The sequence below is a fragment of the Caretta caretta genome, chromosome 10 (genome assembly GCF_965140235.1).
Source record: "Caretta caretta isolate rCarCar2 chromosome 10, rCarCar1.hap1, whole genome shotgun sequence".
In the NCBI taxonomy this organism is placed as follows: Eukaryota; Metazoa; Chordata; order Testudines; family Cheloniidae; genus Caretta; species Caretta caretta.
In genome coordinates, this window is record NC_134215.1 from 46,868,181 (window position 1) to 46,891,278 (window position 23,098).

Consider the following 23,098-nt stretch of genomic DNA (forward strand, 5'->3'; position numbering starts at 1 on the left):
CACTTGTCCAGTGTGCCCCATGGAACCTCCCCAATTCCCTCCCCTGGCCCAGACCACCCAGCCTGATAGAAAAGCAGCAAGTGACGGCTCCTACCTGTCGCTGGCCCGAGAGCCAGGAGGCTCTGCAGGACAGATGAGAGAAGGGTCACCCAGGAGAAAGGGGTGTGGGGTGTGGAGAAATAGGCTGAGCCACTGATATAATTTGAGGACTGAATGAACCCCACCCTCCAACACCCTGGGGCTCCATGGGGGTGGGGCACTGCAGTCCCCATGTGCAGCCAAGATCCCTCTTTGTGGAGAGGGCACTCAGCCTCCCTCCCACAGTTCATGAGCCCTGTTACCCCCTCCCCCAGGCCTACCCCATGTGCACCCCCCCGCCTCACACACATGTAGGACAGCATCAGCCTCTGAGGCCACTTCCTCGCGACTCTCGCCCCGTCCCACCTCAGCAGTCAGTTCAGATACTTTCAATGGGAAAATCCCCTCTCAATGCAGCAGATAGTTTGTTGGGGGATTTCCCCTAATCCGCCTCATTATTCAGGATTCCCCTCACATACACACCCACAAAATACCACCAGCACAGGACTCCAGGGTCTGGGACAGCTGGTGCCCTCACCCAGTTCATGGCTGTTGGGAATGTGGGGTAGGTGCCTCCTGGGCTAGAACCAGCAAACCCAGGGCTGCTGAGAGCTCCCTTGGGCCTCTGCCTTCTCCCTACCGCTGAACAGGGTCCCAGTTAGTGTGGCCTCCAGCCAGCGGGGGAGAAGCACCTTGGAGGAGCCAGCCCAGCTGCAGGGAGCCAATGGGAGGTGGGGGTGGGAAATGGGGGACCTGACCCCCCTCCATAATAGAAGTAGCCACCACCCCAGGGTGCAGAAGGAGAGAAGGGAAGGATCCAGCCTGTTCCATTGATGAACAGAGGCAGTCTCAGCCCGTCCCTCCTGCTCCAGGCAGGGGTGAGCGAGGAAGCCCCATGGGGTGAGTAAGAGACCCGAAATCCCCCCTGAGACCAACTGGAATATTTGTGTGTCCCCCGCCACAGAACCAGCCCAAACTCCCCATCACCTTAGAGACGCTAGGGAGCTAAAGCCAGAAATGGCTCCTACTTGGCCCACTAGGGGATGACCTAGTCCCACTGCTGCCTCCTTCAGGCAGGGCTTGGGGCGCAATGTGGGGGGTAGATACTTCTCATGAAGAGAGAAAGACCCCAAACCTTCCTGGGAACACCTGCCAACATCCATTCATCCCCAGGGCCAGCCTGATAATCCCCTGGAAGATCCTGCCGTCCACGAGCAGAGAACGACCCTGCGATGCCCAGATCAGGGTGGAGCTGGCAGCAGGGTAACACAGCTGGAAGGAGCCAGGGAACCCTAGGGGAGGGGGCCCAGATGGTGACCATGTGTCCTGATTCTGGGCAAGAGACCTGCTATTTGACTGTACGCTCCTCTCTCCGCCAGGCTGTTTGTTGAGGGGACTGATTCCATCCATGCGCTGCATAGACCCCAAATGGAAAAATTCCCATCCCAGTGTTAGATCCAGTGTCCCCCACCCAGCCAGGTGGCTCCTACCTCTAATGCTGGCCTGCGTATCTGGGGCTGGAGTCTCCCCCTTACAGGGTATCTACAGGAGATGGATGGGAGACCCTGGGATGATTTGACAACTCACAAGCCTGCCCTGCCCACAGCCTGAACCCACAAGGGCTGCTTCCCCCCACCACCTGGGTACCTCCTAGGGGGGGGATTACCCCACCCATACTCAGGTTGGGTTTCTGAGGGGTGCTCCCACCACAGCCCCTCCTGGTAGGTGCTACCCACCCCCATCCAAGGTCTCTCCTTGGGGATTGCCCCAACCCTCACCCATATTCTTATTAGATTTGGGGACAATGGCCACCCCAAAGAGGGAAGTCTCCCACCCCGAGACCCAAATGCATTTCTCCCCATTCCCCTCCCCTCCCCATCCCTGCTGGTTGGTGCTGACCTTCAGAAATGGTCCCTGCTGCAGATCTGGAGAGAAGGTCCTGGAGGGACTCCATCCCACTGCTGCTCCTGCTGCTGACCAGAGCGGCTGGCCCAAACAATGCACTTCCAGCCCATGGCAGCGGAGAGGATTCTGGGATGGGACAGCCAGGTGCCATCAAAGATTACAAGGGGACAAGAGACATCATGACCTGGGGCCCAGCTGGAGGGACCGGGAAGTCCCTGGGCCCTGTTGCATGTGACATTTATGGAGTATTTGATGCTAGAGACCAGCACTGATTAAAGCACTCATTTCCCCAGACAGAAGGGGATCCAGCCTCTGCCATGGCCTCCTGGAGCTGCTCAGGGCAGCTTTGTAGACCCTCAAGGCCAGTTCTGTTGGAGTGCTGTGACTGCAACAAGGCCTTGGATTTCCCAGCTGGAGAAGGGCCCCATGTCCAGCCCCTCACCAATAGGGTGTTGGGGGTGTGTGGGTGTAGGAAGAGGATCCTGCTGTTCCCCTTGGGAAGCAGCCAGGGCCTGATCCTGGTGCCCTGTTGTTCCCTCCCAGAATCACCAACCCCAAGTGTTCAAAACTGCCAAGTCAGGCCCAGAATGTCACAAGATTGACAAACTGCCCTCATGGCCTTGGTGACTGGTCTGTGCCCGGATTCCTTCCGCTGCAGGAGTAGCTCCCCACTGCCAGCCTTGCCTGTCCTGTGAGCAGCGCCACCTTGAGGGGGAGCCTTGCAGGGGATCTGTTCTTAGCTAGCCTCCAGAGAACACAAGAAAGCGCCTTTGCAGGTACATATGCACCAGTGGGGACATTTACTTAACCTCCACTTAAGCATCTCTCAGCAGCACTGCAGCCTGTCCAGCTCACATACAGCCTCGGACTCTGTACGACAGGGGTAGTCAATAGGCAGACCGTGGGCCAAATCCAGACCACCAGACACTTTTGAATAGACCCCAAAATCTTTATTTACTTATTATCCTTATCATTGTTGTTTTATTATGTTCTCTGAAGTATGGACCTTGACCAAGAAATTTGGACTGTGACAAAAAAAAAAAAAAAAATTGACTACCCCTGCTGAAGGACCTGGCCAAGATCAAGAAACTGGGGCTGGGAACCACCATCACAGTCTATGTGGGATAGACAGAGGCTCAGCTAAATCCCTTTGCTTCCCCCAACTCCTGGCAGAACACCTGCATGGAGACCCCTCTGTGAGAGGCCACTGCTGCTGGCCCACATCTGCCTTTGCCAGCTGACCCATCCAATCCCACTGCAGGCAGAAGGGAGCATGAGTCCTGACTAGTGCTCAAGGCATGTCATGATAAAGTGATCCACATGTTTGCACTCAAGTCCTGATGCCAGTAGGGAAATGCAGAGCCAGCGGGGACTTCAAATGGCCCCCGTGCCTCAGCAGTGAAGCCAAACCCCTTCTATGGCAGGCTGCAGTAGAAGGGGAGGAACCAGGGATCTCTCAGGAGACAGTGGGAGGAAAACGTCTCAGCCTCTTACTAATAGGGAACTTCCTGTTTTACATCAGAAATCAGGTCTCGGGACTGAAATGTTGGATTTCAGATTCACTCCAATAAGCCACAAAAAGCAGAAGCAACATGGTTTCTGCATGCTGCCGGAAACATGACTTTTTCTTGTGATCGATCAGGAGAATACAGGAGTGGCCACACTGCATCAGATTGATTGTCCATCTAGCACAGTATCTGGTCTTCTGATGGTGGCCAGTGCTAAGTGCTTCAGAGGGATTGAACAGACCACGCAATTTTTCAAGTGATCCATCACATTATCCAGTCCCTGTTTCTAGAACTAAAAGGTTTAGGGACACCCAGAGCATGGGGTGTGATGGGGAGGGGCGCTCTACTCAGCACCGGGATGGCATCTCCACTTTGCTGCTTTGGGAAATGGCTCACAAGGTTGATGCCTCTTCCTGCAGTTGCATCCTGTCCCTTTGCCTCTCTCTCTGTTTGCAGCCTCTGTCTCACTCCAGGAGCTGCTGAGGGCCCTCTGTGAAGTAGCCCTCCAGCCAGGTCACTAAGAAGTTCCCCTTCTGGGGTAGGCTTTCAAAGTCTCTTCCGTCCACGTGGCATCAGGCAGTCCTCATGGCCCCGGACCCTGGCACTCCAACAGGGCCCAGACAGTCTTCCTGTTCATGGCCCCCAAACAGTGCCACTCTGCAGTGGTTTGAGTTGGAACCCAGACCTGCCCTGTACTCTGGGTTCCACTCCAGGGCCCTCTAGTGAACAGTTAGGGTCTGCATCTCCATCACCTTACTGCTCTCACCCCAGCCCAAACACCTTCCAACCAGGCTTCTTTTCCCTTACCCCAGGAGGAGGACTGCAGGCTTTTTTCCTGCTGCTTGCCAGCCTCCTGGCTTTGCAGAAGCCCCACCTGTCCCATCACAGGTGATCCTTCATCTAATTAGCTTCCTCCAGCTTCAATCTCCCCCCATTTGCAGCCTAATTGGCTAATTGGGCCCACATGGCCTAAATCAGCTCTCTCGGGGCTAGTGAGGGGAGTATGCCCCATCACATGAGGTTGCATCCCTGCCCATCTTGGCTATGAGCCATTGATGGACCTATTCTCCAGGAACTGATCTAATTCTTTTTTGAGCCCAGCTGTACTTTTGGCCTTCACAACATCCCCTGGCAATGAGTTCTGCAGGTTGACTGTGCATTGTGTGAAGAAGTACTTCCTTCTGTTTGTTTTAAAGCTGCCGCCTATTAATTTCATAAAGTGACCCCTGATTCTTGTGTTACGTGAAGGGGTAAATAATACTTCCTTGTTCACTTTCTCCACACCACTCATGAGTCCATAGAGCTCTATCACACCCCCCCTTAGCTATCTCCTTTCCGAGCTGAACAGTCCCTTTTTAATCTCCTCTCCTCTGGAAGCTGTTCCATCCCCCTCATCATTTTTGATGCCCTTCTCTGCACTTTTTCTAATTCCAATCTCTCTTTTTTTGAGATGGGGCAGCCAGGACTGCAGGTAGCATTCATGCTGTGGGCATCAAGGTGAGGCCGGTTGCTCCTGCACTGCCTCTGGCAGGTCCCAGCGTCATGCAGGAAGCGGATGAGGCCAGGGACAGTTGGAGTCATAAATTGATGGGGGCGGGTGGTGGAAGGAAGCTACTGTGACAGCGAAGCAAGGATGTTCACATCTCCATTCTGCTCTGTTTGCAACATCACCCTCTCCAAATCCCCTTCTTGTCACTGAGTGATGTGTCCTTGGCGGGGGAGGCCAGCCATGCCGTGGGATGTTCCTAACCAGCAAGATGAAATGGAGGGGGGTGGATAACAGCCAGACAACATCGCAGGGAAGCTGCCCAAGAATAGGCACTCAGCCCTGCCCTTCCAAGAAAGACAAGGTCAGTGAGGGGCAGCCCTAGTATGCAGTGGTGATGGAAAGGATAGCCAGAGATAATGAGGGTGCCAGGGCAGCTTTGGAGACCAGAATGAAAACAGCTGCTACCAACTGATAACACACCCAAGGGCCACTTCCCTCTCCCTGCCCCCATCAGCATCACTCTGTGGGAGGGCAGTCAGAAACTTAACCAGTCAGATTCACTTTGATGTCAAAAATGGGAAGTCGCTGGTGAAACATGCTTACAGCGAGACACCCTGAGGTAACCCCATACCACAGAATTAACTGAAGAGCTGCGAGCACCAACTGAAATTGTATGATCAAATGAACACGTTTCAAAAATCCTATGAGCAAGCCAGCCCATGCTAGGGCAGGTAAGTCTATGAACATTTGACTAGCACGTAACTCAGCCCATTGGAGATCATGTGCCAAACCTCAACGTAGGAGGAAATGTAGGGAGCAGCACATGTAAAAATATACTGTTCAGCACCCTTTAACACAGAAGTATGTAACAGGAAGTAAAGCAGGTGACTGCATCATCCAGGAAGAGCAAGAAGTGATAGGATCCTGGAGATTAGTACACTGGAAAGACCTGACTTGGGCACATGCACCTTTAATAAGAGCAAAAAAAATTCAACCAAAACTAGCATGAACAGGGAGAGAGCTAGCTGGAAAGAAGCTATGGTCAATGACTGAGGAGGTTTGGTAGACAGCAAATTAGAGACACGCTTGGGATTTTTCAGCCACTGGGATTCTGTGCGGTTCACGTGCAGCCACAACACTGTAGAGCAATGGTTCTCAGACTTTTGTACTGCTGACCCCTTTCACACAGCAAGCCTCTGAGTGCGATCCCCCTTATACATTAACAACACTTTTTTATATATTTAACACCACTATAGATGCTGGAGGCAAAGTGGGGTTTGGGGTGGAGGCTAACAGCTCGTGACCCCCGCTGTAATAACCTCACGACCCCCTGAGGGGTCCCGACCCCCTTTTGTAGCGAAAGGAAGGTGGCGCCAAGTCCCTCTTGGTGTCACTGGCGATACCGTATCTGGAACAATCATATGCAGTTCTCAGAACCAAGATGATGTCAACAAACCAGAGGGAGTTCAGAGAAAAGTGACACAAACCAGTGATGAGAAACTGACTTGGGAACACTGATCACTTGATGATTGCCTGTTCTGTTCATTTCCTCTGAAGCACCTGGCATTGGCCATTGTTGGAAGACAGGCTACTGGGCTAGATGGACCTTTGGTCTGACCCAGTATGGCCGTCCTTGTATTCTAACATTCTTTCAAAACAAAATTGAGATTACCTCCATGGTGACTAAGGGAGATAGCATTCTATCTACACCTATATGAGGGGTTAAAAGCCACAGAGAGGAATTAGATTAATAGATTTAAAGGCTAGAAAGGATGATTATGATCATCCACTCTGACTTCCTGTCTGACAGAGGCCAGAAGAATTTCACCCAGTTAGGGCAGTAACCAGACAGGATAAATCAAGTATTTGTACATCCCCATCCAATGGCCAATGCTGAGATCACCTAGGTTGCATTTCAAGGGAAGTGATGCGACCCCTACCCCCTGAGACATCTAATAAACTAGAATGGATTAAAAGCAGTGGGCAACAGATTGCCCTGTGCCAAGTAATCCAGGATTTGCCTTTGTGTGATGGACAAAACCATGTTAATATTTGCAGAGCACTTTAAAAAAGTGAAGTAGGCACGCATTAAGGTCTCAGCAGGGGCCTAGAAAGCAGGAGATTTGAGCTCTACCAGGGACTCCCCATGGGTACACATCAGTGAAGGCCATATGTTCAAGTGTCTACTTATTTTGGGGGCCCATCTTGAGATACCTAGGACCCGATTTTCAGGGGTCCTAAGGGCAGAACCACGAAGTTATTTAGGCTGCTAACTTCCATTGAAATCAGTGGACATTAGGAGCCTAAAGACCCTTGGGGATCTGGGCCAAAGCATCCACAATGGCCATTGACTTCACTTACTAAGAAATTCAATGAATTGACTATGAAAGTCAGCTCCAAATTGTTCTCCAGTTGGGCAACCAAAACCAGGTGCCACTCCTGAAAACACTAGCCTGGGCTTTTTTCCCTCCTATGAGAACAGGGATATTTTCCTTCCTCCAGGAGCTCTGTCAAAGGCTTTGAGGTCCTCGGATTAACTCCGATGTGATGTGCCTTTACTGCCACCCTGTGGTGGCTGCATGCTCCTGTGAATTTCTCAAATTCCAAACTGGTTCCCCACAGCTGATGGGGGCAGGTCTCAGCTGAAGAGGGAGTCTCATGCTGTAGAGTACGGAGTCTCTCCTTAATACAGATGCCTGTACAACCCCACCTGCTAAGGAGGCCTAAAACTCGTCTTCACGCAAGACAAAGACCCACATTTCCAGAAATGACCTGTAATGCAAGGTGCTCAGCAGCTGCGCTTGCATGTCCCTTGCATGGTTTGGTGGGGTGGAATATGGCAGCCACTACAATGACACTAGAACCAAGGTAAGAGGATGAAGAGCGTATCCCTGGAAAGCAAAGAGAGAACTTTTGGTGGGCAGAATGGAATTATTCCTCCTGCATTTTAGCCAGTTCCTGTCCTTCCCTACTTTCACCTACTTCCTGGGGCTTATGTGAGGATCAATGAGTGGTTGCAAAGGGTGTTGCAGATGAGAAGTGGGATGTAAATGCTACATGTTATGAGGAATCCCCTCCCCCCCTTTAATACACACAAATGATCATCTGGGCACTGTCTCTTGACTGAAATGTTCCACTGACATTGCCTGGGGACATTGGTTCAGCATGGGCTCCGGGGGAAGAGCACCCCCAGCTGCATTATCGGCAGTACCTCCTCCAGCAGCTAAGGTTATTCTTGGAGGCCTCACACCCAACAACCGCTCAGGCTAGCTCTGAAATCTACCGGGTCACAACTCCAATGACAGACAAGTGGAGAGGTTCAGCTTTATTAGACTCAAACACTGACGCACTAAAACAGACTGAGGCGTTCTAGGGTGGCAGGAATTGAAGTGCAAGCAGGAGAGGGAGCTGGCAGATGCCTCGTGGTAGCAGCTGTGGCTTTGCAGCATCTCCTGGTTCAGGGGGCTGTTGCTCTTTCCCTGTGGCTATACAGAAATCCAGTGGTCTTGCCTATGGTGGTTATAGCCCAGAGGACTGCAGTAGAAAGACCCTCTCTGAGTGCTGACACAGAGTTCCCATCCCAGCATAGTGCATCATCTCCTCTGCCATCAACTGTGTCCCGACAAGATAGGGGAGAGACCCCTACACTGCCCGTAGCAAGAGAGATGCTCAGTTCTGTTCAAGTGTTTCAGGGCTGAGGTGGGGATTGGAGACAGGAACTTCACAATTGTCCTAACCTAGCAGCATCTCTGAAACATGCTACTCTGCCCTCACTCAGAGGGGGTTAGGGTGCCCCGCCTGCAAATATCAACTCCAGGGCAGCCTGAATGTCCCCTCCGGTGGCCTGGAGGGCTCGGAGGCTCAGGTCATCGTCATGTATGCCCATGTCCCGCAGCTGCTGCAGCTGCGGCTGCCACTGGCTCTGTAGAGAGAGAACAGACAGCTAAGGGGATCTGTCAGTACCCAAGTAAATAATACCAAGTTATTCCCCACCCTCCTCCATGGTCTCCAATGCTGCAGCATTTCCCTACTGCATTTCTATGCCTCTGTCACCTTGGGATCTAAGCACCTCCTGCTGGGAGCAACCCCACGGTCCTGCCCCATACCCTCCACCTCCAGTGTTTCTGCATCATTCCCTACAGCACCTCCTGCTGGGAGCTCCAGCCAGCCACTGAACCACCTTTGGATACTGAGTGGCCTGCAACGCGGGGCTTCAAGTGAAAGACTCCTGTCCTGCGATAGCTGCTGGAGTCAGGGTAGAGAGAGGTGGGTCACAGAGCCCTGAAATGACCAGACTGAGTTACTGACCTGCATGGCAGGCTGCCCAGATGCCTGCAGGGCATGCTGCAAGGCCTGGCTGAAGAGATCGTTGGTGATGGGAGTTCCTGATTGGACACTGGAGGACATCGGAGAGGTGCCCGATGAGTGACCCTGGAAGACAGGAGACAGTGCTAGTGGGATCCACACACAGCTGTAATGTTAACTGGCCACCACAGTGACCTTCAGGGCAATGCCTCCTCCACAAGGGTCTCCCCAACCCCACATTCTCCCTCCTGGGGTCTGTACAGAGGAGACTCCTGCCATAATGGGCTAGCCCAGTTCCAGGTCCCAGGGCTGTTAGCTGGGACTGGCTCTCAGCAGTCAGTACCTCGCTGCAGTTTGTGACCTGAGAGAGGGGTTCCCTGATGCTGTGCTGTTACCCTACCTGGGTGCCAGGGGTAGGAGTGTGTGAGCTGCTCTCAGGCGTGCTGGCCAGGGCCAGCGCAGTTGCCAGTTCACTCTGTGTGATTGGCCGGGGTCCGGCAGCCCCAGTGTAGCCAAGCGATGCTGGGCGGGACCCAGAAGTGCTGCTGGAAGGCGTGGACCTTGTGCTCTGCCGGGATGGAAGAAAACCCATGACTTAACGTCTATGTCACAAAGAAACTCAAGGCGCGCTCAGGATTCCAGGAGGTCACCATCAGAACCACCTTTAGAACTAGCATTGCACAACTCGGCCTGCCAGCTCCCCTGTCTTTCAACGTTAACCTTCGCAGTCACCAGGCTAAGAACTCCCAGTATCAATCACAGCTGTTATGGAGACACTGGAAGCCCTGTAGAGATGCAGCGAAGGAAGATCATGCTGCAGCTGTGTCAGTAATTTCAAACAAACAATGTGACAGAGACCCAGAGTTCAGAGGTGGCTGGGGCCACCAGCAGTCTGGGCCATCTAGTGATCATTGCTGGCAAATTGAAGGGAGACAAAGAGAAAACATAGGGTTGGGGGTCAGGGGAGTTGGCTTTGATCCGACACTTGCAGTTACTGGATGTATTATACGGAGGGAATGATTGACTAGCCAATATCAAGTTCCTCAGTGGTTCTGTCAACGGGCCATGGGTTGGGACATCGCCTTAGCCTAATGATCCCTGTCAGGCAGGGTGTCCCTCCCCACCCATTGCTGAATATTCAAACAATCATACCCACCAAGACCTTGTCCCTCTGCAAAGAAACCTGCAGCGCTGCCCTGAAGCAGAAGTACTTGCATCACCCACTCTTCACATCCAGGCAAGGTGCTGCACCGCTCCTATGCTGTTTGGTGCTGGCATTCAGAGAAGCACCATTCCCTGAGCTGGCCCGACTGATTTCTTACTATGTGAGCCTAACTAAGTACTTTTGTGGCTCTTCTCGCTGTAGTATCTGAGTGCCTCACAATCATTAATACCTTGAGCTTCACAATAGTCTGGGGGAGTTAGACAGAATTTTTATCCCTAGATAATACAAATGTGGAAACTGAGGCACTGGGAGAAGAAGCGACTTGCTCAAAGTCACACAGGAGGCTCTGGCAGAGCCAAGGACTGAACCTCGGTCTCTCAAACCCTAATCCAGTGCTTTGACTGCAAGACCACCCTGCCCAGGGTGCAGCTCCAGGTTCTCTGATTTTACAGTGCCTCTAAATGCAACCATCCCCCAAACCCAGACCCCTCACCTGCCCCACTAACATTACCTGATGAAAATCATCTTCATCATCAGAGAGACCTTCAAACAAAAAGCCACCTGGCCAGAGAAGAGAACACATTCAAATGGAAAAAAGCTCCCAAACCACAGACAACGCAAAATCTCAGCTCCCATTTACCCTCCCAGCAGAGACTGTTAGATCGCCCATGCCTTCAGAGAGGTCAAATCAGCTGATAGACAACACTCAGCCTCCAAGGGAAAGACACTTCACGGACTGCGTTTTATAAGGATTGCCCACTCACCATTAAAATGCAGTCATCTCTGGGGTGGAATGCAGCAGACATTAATGTGCCTACAGCACTAGATGGGGGAGTGAAAAATAACTTCTCCTAGTGAAAGTACGGAGGGAATTTAGGGAAGCAGCATAGTTACCCAAATTAGAATACAGCCAGGACAACGGAGCAAACACCTCTTCTCATGCAAACAAACTACGGGATCTTTAAAATTCAAAAGTGTTTTATGGCTCCTTGGAAAAGGCACAGCCTTCAGCAGCACAGGGCCAGGACCGCTACATGGGACCCTGGTTTACTTCTGATCCAGAGGAAAGAGTGCTACCTATGAATCACCAGCATCCTAGGTTTTCCTTGGAGGTTTCCCACCCAAGTGGTGAAGAGGCTCCATCCCACTTAGGATCTGACAAGACCTACAGCAGCTGAAGGGTCATGGTTGCAGGCCTAACACACCCAGCAACTCATTTATTGCACTCTAATTGGAAGATTCCATGAGTTCTACTTAGTGCTGCATATGTCAGAGGAGAAGGAAAATCCCTCTCTCTCTCTCTCTGCCCTAAAGATTACCCCCAGAACAGATGCACGTTACCAACTCAACAAACCAGGCCTCCTGCTCCACCTGCCCCTGGAAGGCTCAGGGTCAGTTACGGCCTGGATTAGTCTGTAGATCCCGCAGTTCATCTACCCCATGTGAACACACAGCTGGATGCTTCACACAGGCAAACTGACCTGGCATGTCCCTGTAGGAGCTGGAGGGCATGCTGCGCGAGGAGGTCTCCGGAGTTGGGAGAGGCGTGCTGCCCGCCACTGAATGCAGAACCAGGATGATGGCATTCACCAGAGCAGGGTGAGCTGGGATGAGCCTGGGCAGAGACAAAACAAGAAACCTGGAGGTGGCACCAGAGGAAGGGAAGGGAGGCCACCACAGCACCCGGAGCAGCAATTTCAGGCCTCCCAGTGGGCTATGCTTCACCACCATCTCCGATCCCAGCTCTGGCAGCCAGATGATGTAACCTCTCCAGTCCACCTGGTCTAGTAATAATCCTGCCACCAGTCCAGGTATCATGCTCCAACTTCTTTTTTTAAGTGGATTTGATGCTAGTGAAAGATGGCACGTTTGACATCCCCAAAGGTTGGAATCCTCTCTTTATCCACTGAAGAGGTACAGCATAGGTCACAGCAGTTCCAGCTCCCCTGGCTGATGTATCTCATGATACAGAAGGACGATCTCTAGGTGAAGGAAGTGCCCTCCCCTTGGCCCACTCAATCCTACACACTCTGCTGAGTTGGCCAACAAGAGGGGCCAGTTCGATCCCATTTTGGCAATGGGTTTCCGATTAGGGTTGCCGACCTTCCCAGACTGGCCAGGAGTCTAATGGAATCGGCATCAATCTCCTAGTGACTATTGAAAGCAATCTGGGAGATTTTAATAGGCTGCTAAAAGTCCGCATCGGCATTGCAGCAGGGCTAAGGCAGGCTTCCTACTTGCCCTGGCTTCATGTGGCTCCCGGAAGCGGCCGGCATGTCTGGCTTCTAGGCACTGCGGTGGCCAGAGGGTCTCTGCACGCTTCCACTGCCCCGAGCTCCAACTCTGCTGGGAACCACAGCCAATGGGAACTACAGGGGTGGTGCCTGGAGGCAGGGGCAGTGCAGGGAGCCACCTGGCTACCCCTGAGTCTAGCAACAGAATGGACATGCCAGTCGCTTCCAGGAGGCACCCAAGGTAAGCGCCGTCCAGCCAGAACCAGCACCACTCACCCCCTCCCACAGCCCAACCCCCTCCCGCACCCAAACTCCCTCCCAGAGCCCACACCCCCTCCTGCACTCCAAACCCCTCAGCCCCAGCCCAGGGCCCTCTCCTGCACCCCAAACCTCTCATCCCTAGCCCCACCTCAGACCCTGCACCTCCAGCTGGAGCCCTCACCCCCTCCCGCACCCCAACTCCCTGCCCCAGCCCTGAGAAAGTGAGTGAGGGTGTGGGAGAGCGAGTGATGGAGTGAGCAGGGGCAGGGCCTTAGAGAAGGGAAGGGGCGTGGTCTCAGGGAACAGGCCAGGGAAGGGTGTTCAGTTTTGTGCGATTAGAAAGTTGGCTACTCTATTTCTGATGCAGGCTGCCCACTGGGACCAAAAACGAGATTCCCCACCTCAACTTGCACAGGGCACTGAGCAACAATCAGATGGTTGCAACTGTCAGCCACAACCAACAAAGACTGGATTTGAACTCAGGAAGCAGAGATGAAAGTTCCTGCATTGAAGTACAAATCTCTTGAGCCATCCCTCCCGGTAAAGTGCAGCAGGGGAAGCTCACTGACAGACACCCCACCTCAGTCTTTTCTCAGACTACTATTACTAAGAGAGAGGGGTTGGAAGCAGGAAGAAGGGACGGGAAAGCCTTCGACCCAGCCTACGCCAATGGAATGGCATGTCCACACCGGTAGTTGAGAACTGGAGTAACCCTCTCCTCCCACCTAAAGAAAAACAGACTGCAATTGTACAAACAGGCATTGCGTGGTGTGGTGGCTTGGACCCAGCACTGGCCATTCGAAACTTACGTGTCCAGCATGTTTGGGTCAGCAAAGACAGAGAAAAGATCTTTGTCTTGTAAGACACCTGAAAGAGACCAGGAAACGTACTGAATCAGGGACAGGAAACAAAAGGCACATCTGTCAAATGTGACCCAAAACACAAGCAAAAGTCACTAGTTCCTGGAACAGCTTTACTCCTTGGGCAGTGGAGCAATGTGTATTCCAGACGATCTCTCCACTGTTATTCTCTTGTAAGGTTTCCACCTCTTTCCTACAAGGCTCTGCATCATGACCATCAGCTCCCAAGCACAAGGACCATGTGTTGAGTCAACAATGGTTGCTGCTGAGCATCATACAATATTTCTGCTCTTCAGAGCTATCTGCTCTTCTGGGCTCAGGGCCATGAGAAGCAATAACTCAGAGTCCTACTAGAATCTGCACATGGCCATGCAGAGATGCTGCTAGCTCACTAGGCCAGGTGGGCCTGGATTAGAGTTAATTAATCCTTTGTGGCACTTGGAAAGGGCAAGTGCAAAGCAGATGCATTCATTACACACCTCCCTCCCTCCATTTCCTTATGGCCCAGTCCTGCTCCAGCTGAAGTGAGTGTCCTTCGATCAGCCCCTGCCCTGTCGAGTGTAGCTACCAACAACAGATAGCACTAGTAAAATCTGACTCCCGGACAGATTCAGACCTCTCCATCTCAAAGGTGGAAAGTCTCTGCAGAAACTGCCTTTTCCTGTTCTTCCTGGAGCCTGACGCTCCCTCTCCCATGTGAGGAATTAATAGGTTCCACAGACCACCCCTATTTACTATGTCCTTTACACTGTCTGGCCACATCTGAACTCACCCAGAGCAACAGGGTCGCTGCTGAGGCCAGGGGTAGCTACGATGATCTGATCCAGTGATTCCTTGTTCCCCAGCATCTTGAAGACCTACCAAAGAAATCAAAACAGATCAGCAACGCCACATAACGAGGCCAGTCTAAAACTGGGGTAGCCCAACTAAACTGTTATTGGGGCTCTCCATCCCTCTCCTTTGTTCAGGCACACATGGTGGATGACTCACATTTAGGGGTGAAGAATAAGCCACACTCACTGCGTCTCTGTATGCAGGACTGCTATGAAGGGCGGTGTGCAGGACACGGAACTCTCGCATTGCAGCCACTTTATCCACAGGTTCTAGGGGAGACGTTCAGAAAGGGATGGGAAGAAAAATCAAGAGCTTTTATTGGTCAGTTTCATTCTGCCTGTCCTTTATGTCATCCATTTCCTCATTGCCAAGAAAGCCAAACCCAGTCTGTCAGAGCAGTGTGTGTGCGGGGGAAGAATCTAAAGACCTTTGCGCTAGCATTCCCAAATCTGCAATCCCAGTGCCACTGCTTTAATTTACCTGGTCTGATGCTGACCACAGAACACTCCAAAAGCAAAATAAAGATGGATCAAAATGAGTGGGGATCTGATTTTGGTCCTCAACAGCACCAGTGTAATTGACTGGAACTCAGCTAAGGGGCTCTTTCTCCATGTATCATGGGGCTCCTTCCACAGTTCCCATGTCAGCATGAAACAGACACAGAGAGCTCCCCTTCGACATTGGAGGTTTCACAGAAGACACCAGATCAATCTCAAGGAATTCACCTCCTTCCACTATACCTCTGTCCCTGAAAATTACAGGCAAGTAGGAGTATGTGTCCCCATCTCAACCCCAAGAGATCAGCACCACACATACACACACTTAAGAGTTCCAGAGGGTTAACCCAGGCATCCTCTCTCTCACCTGGTTTCTGATCCGGCTCGGGCCATGACTTCCGCAGGACATGAACAGTTGAGCCTGACTGGATGCCATAAAAGTCAAGGGTTTGGTCATCCTTCAGCTTGCGGCCACAGTAAATCAGATCTGAGAGAGAGAAAGCACAGCTCTGTAACAGAGGGTATTCCTGTGGGAAGGTCTATTGCTTGGCCTTTATGGGATAAGTACATTTCCAGGCATGCTATCAGCCTGCCACATGATGTAGCTATTTAAGTGGCAACTCCTAAATATTCAGCGGCATAAACACTTGCACATTTAAATTCCAGGGGACCTTGAAGCGTAGGACACAAGCCTGGCTGTGCATCCTCTCACAGAACTACACGGTTTAAAAGAACTGCCCCAACCCCACAGAGTTCTAGTGGTGTCAGACACAAAGTATATCTCATAGCAGAAATAGGTGTCTACTAGCCTGCTTTGTTAGAAGGATTTGTTAAAAGCAAACCTGGAAAATAGGGATGGCTAAAGTCTCCATAATAACTAACATTATACACAGCAACACTGGAAGCAAAGAAGCTATATCCAATTGAAACTGCTGTATGTAATTACCCAATTGAAATTTGACCATGATCCCAGGCTTGACTAGGCCCAACCCTGCAGTAAAAGCAGTAACTCACCAATAAGTTCTGGGTCTGGGACTGACTCCTGCAGCTTTCCAGTGATAAGCTGCTTCAGGTAGGAGATGCTGCACCCACCCAAAGGACACTCTCCAAACTCAGTCTCTGGTAGCCGCAGGATGGATTTGGGGGCCAATGGCTGATCTGCCAGCTTCACCGCAATATGCCACTCTGACAAAGACATTGTAACTATGTCATCAAGAGGAACTGAGCCTCAGAAACCCAGTTCTGAGCTCCAGGAGAGGCTGTGAAGGGAACAAAACAAACCAACATGAGACGCTCCCAGCAAGACTTTGATTCAGCTGGCCACATAACTGGAATGGATCTACACTAGGCTATACCCTGTGCCTAACTCTGGGTGGGGATATGTACATTAAGTCCCTGCCCTAGTCACCAACACCGAAGGGTGGGCCTATGCCCTGGTCCCAATCCCTGATAGACCGGAGAGGAGCTCCTCTGCCAGGCCGTACCACAGAGCCCAGCTCGGCGAGTGGACAGGTTCTAGGCGAGGCCTTTCCTGGTCCCCAGCCCGGGTTAGGGGTGGGGTCTATGGTAAGCCTTGCCCGGGTATCCAGATCCGAGTGCCGGAGACCCCAACCACAGCGCCGGGAGACGGAGCCACACCAGGCCGAACCCTAGGGCCCAGCCCAGGGGCGAGAGGGACCTAGGGAACGGATCGATGCTGATCCAACCCTGCCCCGAGGCGGGAGTCAAGGCCAGGCCAGGCCAGCCCCCGCAGTGGCCACGGCGAAGGGCTCCACAACCCCCACCTGATGTTGTTTACAGTCACCGGAGCACCATCCCCGAAACAGGAAGTGCCGGCGAGCTCCATGCGCCGCATGCTGGGAATTGTAGTTGACGAGACGAGACCAGCCATTGCTTCGCTCCCCGAGCGCCTACAGCTCCCAGCGTGCGGCTCGGACTCCCTGCCGCAAAGTCTGCTGGGAACAAGGCTGGTCCGGCCAGCGACGTTCTGATAGGTAGATGGGAAGGTGGGGAGGGGCGGGTTATCATCACAGTAGCCAATGGGCGTCCGGGGCCGGAGGCGGGTTTCCGATTCCGGTGGGGATAAAGCTGCGCGCGTGGTGCCTGCGGAAGGAGACACAGGCTACTGCGGTTTCCGGACGTGACTGAGCTGCTGGAGGTAACGGGTGGGTCGGTCTCTGTGTCCCGAGGGCGGGGCTGGCGGCCTTGGGATCCCGCTGGGAGGGGGCTGGCCGCTCCGGGCTGGGGTCACGCTCGACCGCCCTCGTCTCCAGTCGGAGCCGCTGAGTCCGCGGGCCTAGTGAGGGGGCGGGGCGAGGAGGCAGCGCCGGGCTGGGCCTGGCCTATGGGTCGGAGCTCTGTAGGCTGAGCCCTGCTGCACCCACATCCCGGTCCAGACAACAGCAGCGTCCCCCTGCCCTAGGGCGCAGGGGGGAGGAAGCCGATCGCGTCTCCTTGAAAGCTTCCATGCACCTAACGGAGTCTGTACTCCTCACTGTCTCTCTCAGATTAAATCAAAATGGCCGATGAAGAAATCGCCGCCCTCGTTGTTGACAATGGCTCCGGGATGTGCAAAGCTGGCTTTGCTGGGGATGATGCCCCTCGAGCCGTGTTCCCTTCCATCGTGGGACGCCCCAGACACCAGGGTGTCATGGTGGGCATGGGGCAGAAAGACAGCTACGTGGGCGATGAGGCCCAGAGCAAGAGAGGCATCCTCACCCTGAAGTATCCCATTGAGCATGGCATTGTCACCAACTGGGATGACATGGAGAAGATCTGGCACCACACTTTCTACAATGAGCTGCGGGTTGCCCCTGAGGAGCACCCTGTCCTGCTCACTGAAGCCCCCCTGAATCCCAAGGCCAACCGAGAGAAGATGACACAGATCATGTTTGAGACCTTCAACACTCCAGCTATGTATGTGGCTATCCAGGCAGTGCTGTCCCTGTATGCCTCTGGGCGTACCACCGGTATCGTCATGGACTCTGGGGATGGGGTCACCCACACAGTGCCAATCTACGAGGGGTACGCCCTGCCCCATGCCATCCTTCGTCTGGACTTGGCCGGCCGTGACCTGACCGACTACCTTATGAAGATCCTGACCGAGAGAGGCTACAGCTTCACCACCACGGCCGAAAGGGAAATTGTGCGTGACATCAAGGAGAAGCTCTGCTATGTCGCCCTGGACTTCGAGCAGGAGATGGCCACGGCCGCTTCATCTTCCTCCCTGGAGAAGAGCTATGAGCTCCCTGATGGCCAGGTGATCACTATTGGGAATGAAAGGTTCCGGTGCCCAGAGGCCATCTTACAGCCTTCCTTCCTGGGGATGGAGTCCTGTGGCATTCACGAGACCACTTTCAACTCCATCATGAAGTGTGATGTAGATATCCGAAAGGACCTCTATGCTAACACGGTGCTCTCTGGCGGAAGCACCATGTATCCTGGCATCGCTGACAGAATGCAGAAGGAGATCACGGCCCTGGCACCCAGCACAATGAAAATCAAGATCATTGCCCCCCCGGAGCGTAAATATTCTGTCTGGATTGGTGGCTCCATCCTGGCTTCTCTCTCCACCTTCCAGCAGATGTGGATCAGCAAGCAGGAATATGATGAGTCTGGCCCATCCATTGTCCATCGTAAATGCTTCTAAAGAGGGTCTCAGCAGGTGTGCTCAGCCTCTGCTGATGGGGTTACCCACAGTAATTGTCAGGGCAAATGTATTTACCAAATTGAGTAGTTACTTGTAAACTTTGCCCTTGAAAAGCCTTTCATGTTGGACCAATATTGTTTGATTTACTCACCACCTCTTATGTTTAACTTGACTATTCCTTTGATGTACTGTGTAGTAACTATACCCCGTGCCTCTTAAGCTCTGTTACAGGTTGCACATGTGACGAAGGTTACAGTTAACCTACAGTATTAGTGGAGAGAGAGCTACCTGTTAAGCTTTAGTTTTCCTGTGGCTGACTAGTGACCCTTAACTTTTTTCCCCTTTAGCTATAAATTCCCAGGGGCTGGAGACTAGACTAAGGGTGGTTGACTTTGATGTAATGGGATCTCAGAAGTAGATTTGTAACTAACCCTAAAAGTGATAACTGTAATGTCACTGACCGCTCCTTGTATAAGGCAAACTAATAAACTTCTGTGGTTTAAAATTTAAAATGTGTTGTACAATTACTTCAGGGTAGCTGGGTTGATCGATATGGAAAAGCTAATTATCTTTGAAAAGTACTAATAGAAATGCATGTTCCATAGTAATTTGCATAATTAAATTGCAAGTCTATACTGCAGCCTACCAGATTAATCTAATCACTGTGCCCAGAAAATGCCATGGGGACTTCTAAAACCTGCCTAACATGTCTCACTTCTATTTTGGTGTACAGAGAAGAAATTTTGACCCGCATTTTCAGCTAGGTCCTGAAGAGCCCTCCACTCAGATAGCAAAGCATGGCTAGCTATTGCTGGGTACCACTAACTTTGTTCAGTGAGGGGAAAATTGCATGTAAAACATCTGTTAAAGATGGGCAAGAGAAATGGACTGGGGGAGGGGGTGGGGGGGGAAATAGATTGTATGATGTATGAAGGCCCGAGTGTTAAGTGTGCTTTCTGCTGTAGAAGACCATTTCTGCCCCTGAGAATTGACTGGAGAAATAGTGGAAATTCACCTAATGAGTGAAGCTGGGGTGGGTTTTTAAGCTGCTTAAACCCCTCTTTTAATACTGTAAGAATTTTTGTAACTTTCTGGAAATTTACTCTTTGGCTTAAAGATCCATCATTCTGCTGCTTTAACTAAGATACAAGAACCCACAATAACATTCACTCCAGTATCCAACATGTCCTGCCTGGAAGACTGGACATATCATTTCTGATGTTTTAAAAATATCTTCTGGACTACTTTTAGACCTTAAGAACTCAAACATATGCTCAACTCTAGTAAAAACTGTCATACACTTCTAAGATCAGTCAGAGGAGAGTAAACCAAACAGTATATCTTAAACAGAACTGCCCTGTCTTGCCTTCAGTACTCAGTCTCCAAAAGAATAAACACTGACTCCACCCTAAAGTCTTGGAGGAGGGGCAGTTTTGTATTCAGCTGGACAGCCTTTTTGGAGAAGTTTCTTAAGTCAGATTTTGGTAGGCTTCTGTTTCAGTTCACTTTGAAAACTAATGTGAAGCTAAACTGTCTTAAGGATGAATTCAAGATGAAGTGGTGGTATCCTTTAAATAGGATACCTTCTTGATCTGGTCCTAAGGGTTGGTGGTAAAACTTGCCTACCTCTCTCCCTTTCCAAGCAAAATCACTCCACAGGGGAAAAACTACCACATGTTCTAATTTCATAAAATAGTAACTTTATATGCTGTTTCTGTATGTGCCCTGGTTTGAATCACATTCCTTGAGGCTGCCAGCAGCTGTTTTAGCTCTTCCCCATTTCATTGCCTACATGTATTCTGCATGGGAATGTCCAGCTAGCATAAGCAAAGGCCAACTAGCCTGGGGACAGGGTGTCACACAGTACTGAACATGGGAGAGTGCTGGACTGGTGGTTTCTAGTTTATCAAACTTTAGTATGAAGTCCAAGTTGTACAATACTCAAATATTTTTGTCCCTATCACTTTCAGGTACTGATATGGCAAAGTTAGTTGCCACAGCAAAATATGTGATTGCCTGTGATCTAGGGCAGATTATATTTACCCATCTCTATCCAGCCAAAATCCAGGTTGCAGCCAATGTCCACACAGCTGGTATCCCATATAATGAGGAACCCTGGGGGCTTATGACAAAATAGGTTTGGAATATTATGAGCTGACAAGTGTGGGCCTTAGTCAGTATGAGTGTGCTGTACAATGGTGCCCAGCTCCTACACAGAGGCAATAAAGGCACAAATTATAGGAGGTGCAGGCTGTAAGGTCTTGAGAAGCAATACTGTTAATGCTATCTGAATTCTCAGGCACCTGGCACTGTGTCCACTTTTTCTCACCTGTCCTTACTCCCATAGCTACCACCATGGTGTGGTTTCTGCTCCTGTTACTTCCCCTCCAATGTAACATCCCTTGGGCCAGCCTGCAGCGAAGACCCAGGTCTACAAAGATATTTAGGCTCCTAACTCCCACTGAAATCAATGGAAGTTAGAAGTGTAAATACCACTGAGGATATTTTGTGGGAGGATACTCCTGTAGGCCTGGATTTAAGAGGCACTCGCCTCTCATGGAGCAGGGATTGTGGGTGGCTACCTGCAGAAGGTGTGTGCAGTGGGGAAGGTTCCTGTCATAGGCTGGAGCTGACGCAAGCTCCAGCTCTAGTGTGAGGATGGTGCCTGCCATGGAGCAAGGGGCGGGACTAGGGAAGGTACCTGCCATGGGGCAGGGATGCAGTGGAGGACAGGTTAGGATGCCTGCAGTGCTCTGCTTCCAGCATTGTGAATGAGAACAGAATGGAGTTTTTCCCAACCTCATTTGTTTTGCTGACATCCAGCACATGCCAGCAAGCAGGGCTGCTTTGCCTCTGTGCCACTGGCTTTGCTTCATTTGGCTTCTAGCCCAATGGTACACACAATCCCTGCCAGCCTGGGAAGAGGGAGGCTGGGATTGGATTCTGACCCATCTCCTGCAAGGCAGCACAATGTGATGAATCTGGTGAGTGGTCATAGTCCAAGGGCAGCAGGTAGTGAGGAGTGGGTCAGGCAGGCAGGGGCCCAGGAAGGACAGTGACCTTCGGAGATGGCTGAGTCATGACATCAGGAATGTTGCGCCAAATTAGAATCATAGAAATGTCAGGCTACAAAGGAGCTTGAGAAATCATCAAGTCCATCCGCCGGTGCTGAAGCAGGACCAAGTAAACCTAGACCAGCCCAGATAGGTGTTTGTCCAGACTGTTTTTAAAAACCTCCAGCAATGGGAATTCCACAGCCTCCCTTGGAAGTCTGTTCTAGAGCTGTAATACTCTTATAGCAGAGGTGGGCAAACTACGGCCCACCATCTGGCCTGCGGAACCCTCCTGTCCGGCCCCTGAGCTCCTGGCCTGGGAGGCTCACCCCCGGCCCCTCCCCCGCTGTGCCCCCTCTCCCGCAGCCTCAGCTCACTGTGCCGATGGCGCAATGCTCTGAGCAGCAGCGCAGTGGCAGGGCCGCGGCCTGACCCGGTGCTCTGTGCTGTGCAGGTGGCGTGGCTGGTTCCATCGGCTGCCTGTCCTGGTGCTCTGGGTGGTGCGGCTATAGCACCGCCAGCCACCGGTGCTCCAGGCAGTGCGGTAAGGGGGCAGGGAGCAGGAGGGGAGGTTGGATAGAGGGCAGGGGCGTTCAGGGGGTGGTCAGGGAGCGGGGGTGTGGATAGGAGTCGGGGAGGTCAGAGGGTGGGGAACAGGGGGGTTGAATGGGGGCAGGGGTCCTGAGGGGAAAGTCAGAAAGGAGAGGGGGGGGTAGATGGGGCAGTCAGGGGAGAGGGAGAAGGGGTGGTTGGATGGGGCAGGGGTCCCAGGGGGGCAGTCAGGAATGAGAGGAAGGGTTGGATGGGGCGGGGGGGGTTTAGGGACAAGGAGCGGGTGGATGGGGCAGGAGTCCCAGTGGGGCTGTTGTGGGTGAGAAGCTGGGGGATCGGATAGGGGGCGGGGACCAGGCCACACCTGGCTGTTTGGGGAGGCACAGCCTCCCCTATCCGACCCTCCATAGTATTTTGGAAAACCGATGTGGCTCTCAGGCCAAAAAGTTTGCCCGCCCCATCTTATAGTCTGAAAGTTTTTCCTAATATCTAACCTAAATCCCCTTTGCTGCAGATTAAGCTCATTACATCTTGTCCTACCTACAGTGGACACAAAGAACAATTGATCCCAGTCCTCTCTGTAACAGCCCTTAACATATTTGAAGACTATTATCAGGTCCTCCCTCAGTCTTCTATTCTCAAGACAAAACATGCCCATTTTTCAACATTTCCTCACATCAGGTTTTCTCAACCTTTTATCATTTTTGT

At 51.9% G+C, this 23,098-nt stretch overlaps 2 protein-coding genes across 5 annotated transcripts; one reads left to right on the forward strand and one right to left on the reverse strand.

Annotated features, from left to right (window-relative positions):
• Window positions 1–8,290: 8,290 nt before the first annotated feature.
• Window positions 8,291–17,075, reverse strand: UBL7 (ubiquitin like 7). Of its 3 annotated transcripts, none has more exons than XM_048868081.2 (11): window positions 16,921–17,075; window positions 16,151–16,395; window positions 15,504–15,623; window positions 14,826–14,908; window positions 14,578–14,662; window positions 13,755–13,812; window positions 11,932–12,065; window positions 10,962–11,011; window positions 9,686–9,853; window positions 9,289–9,411; window positions 8,291–8,902 (listed from the first exon to the last, which is right to left on the reverse strand). In XM_048868081.2, exons 2-11 carry the CDS (start codon window positions 16,332–16,334, stop codon window positions 8,765–8,767), a joined length of 1,143 nt encoding a protein of 380 aa, XP_048724038.2. In that variant the 5' UTR covers window positions 16,335–16,395; window positions 16,921–17,075; the 3' UTR covers window positions 8,291–8,764. The 3 variants fall into 3 exon arrangements, with proteins under 3 accessions (XP_048724038.2, XP_074989054.1, XP_074989055.1); XM_075132953.1 differs by lacking the exon at window positions 16,921–17,075 and adding an exon at window positions 16,714–16,900; XM_075132954.1 differs by lacking the exon at window positions 16,921–17,075 and adding an exon at window positions 16,621–16,644.
• A 72-nt stretch (window positions 17,076–17,147) lies between these two features.
• LOC125644321 (actin, cytoplasmic type 5-like) lies at window positions 17,148–19,297 on the forward strand. Of its 2 annotated transcripts, none has more exons than XM_048868082.2 (2): window positions 17,148–17,294; window positions 17,644–19,297. In XM_048868082.2, exon 2 carries the CDS (start codon window positions 17,655–17,657, stop codon window positions 18,783–18,785), a length of 1,131 nt encoding a protein of 376 aa, XP_048724039.1. In that variant the 5' UTR covers window positions 17,148–17,294; window positions 17,644–17,654; the 3' UTR covers window positions 18,786–19,297. The 2 variants fall into 2 exon arrangements, with proteins under 2 accessions (XP_048724039.1, XP_048724040.1); XM_048868083.2 differs by having other exon boundaries at window positions 17,214–17,301.
• The last annotated feature ends 3,801 nt before the right edge of the window (window positions 19,298–23,098 follow it).

Bases quoted from the DNA above. Each gene is read 5' to 3' on its own strand.
- UBL7 (XM_048868081.2), bottom strand. From the start codon at position 16,334: ATGTCTTTGTCAGAGTGGCATATTGCGGTGAAGCTGGCAGATCAGCCA. The intron at 12,066-13,754 runs GTAAGTTTCGAA...GTCTCTGCCCAG, and splicing joins GACCCAAACATGCTGGACAC to GCTCATCCCAGCTCACCCTG. The intron at 11,012-11,931 runs GTCAGTTTGCCT...TTCTCTGGCCAG, and splicing joins CTCCTACAGGGACATGCCAG to GTGGCTTTTTGTTTGAAGGT.
- LOC125644321 (XM_048868082.2), top strand. From the start codon at position 17,655: ATGGCCGATGAAGAAATCGCCGCCCTCGTTGTTGACAATGGCTCCGGG.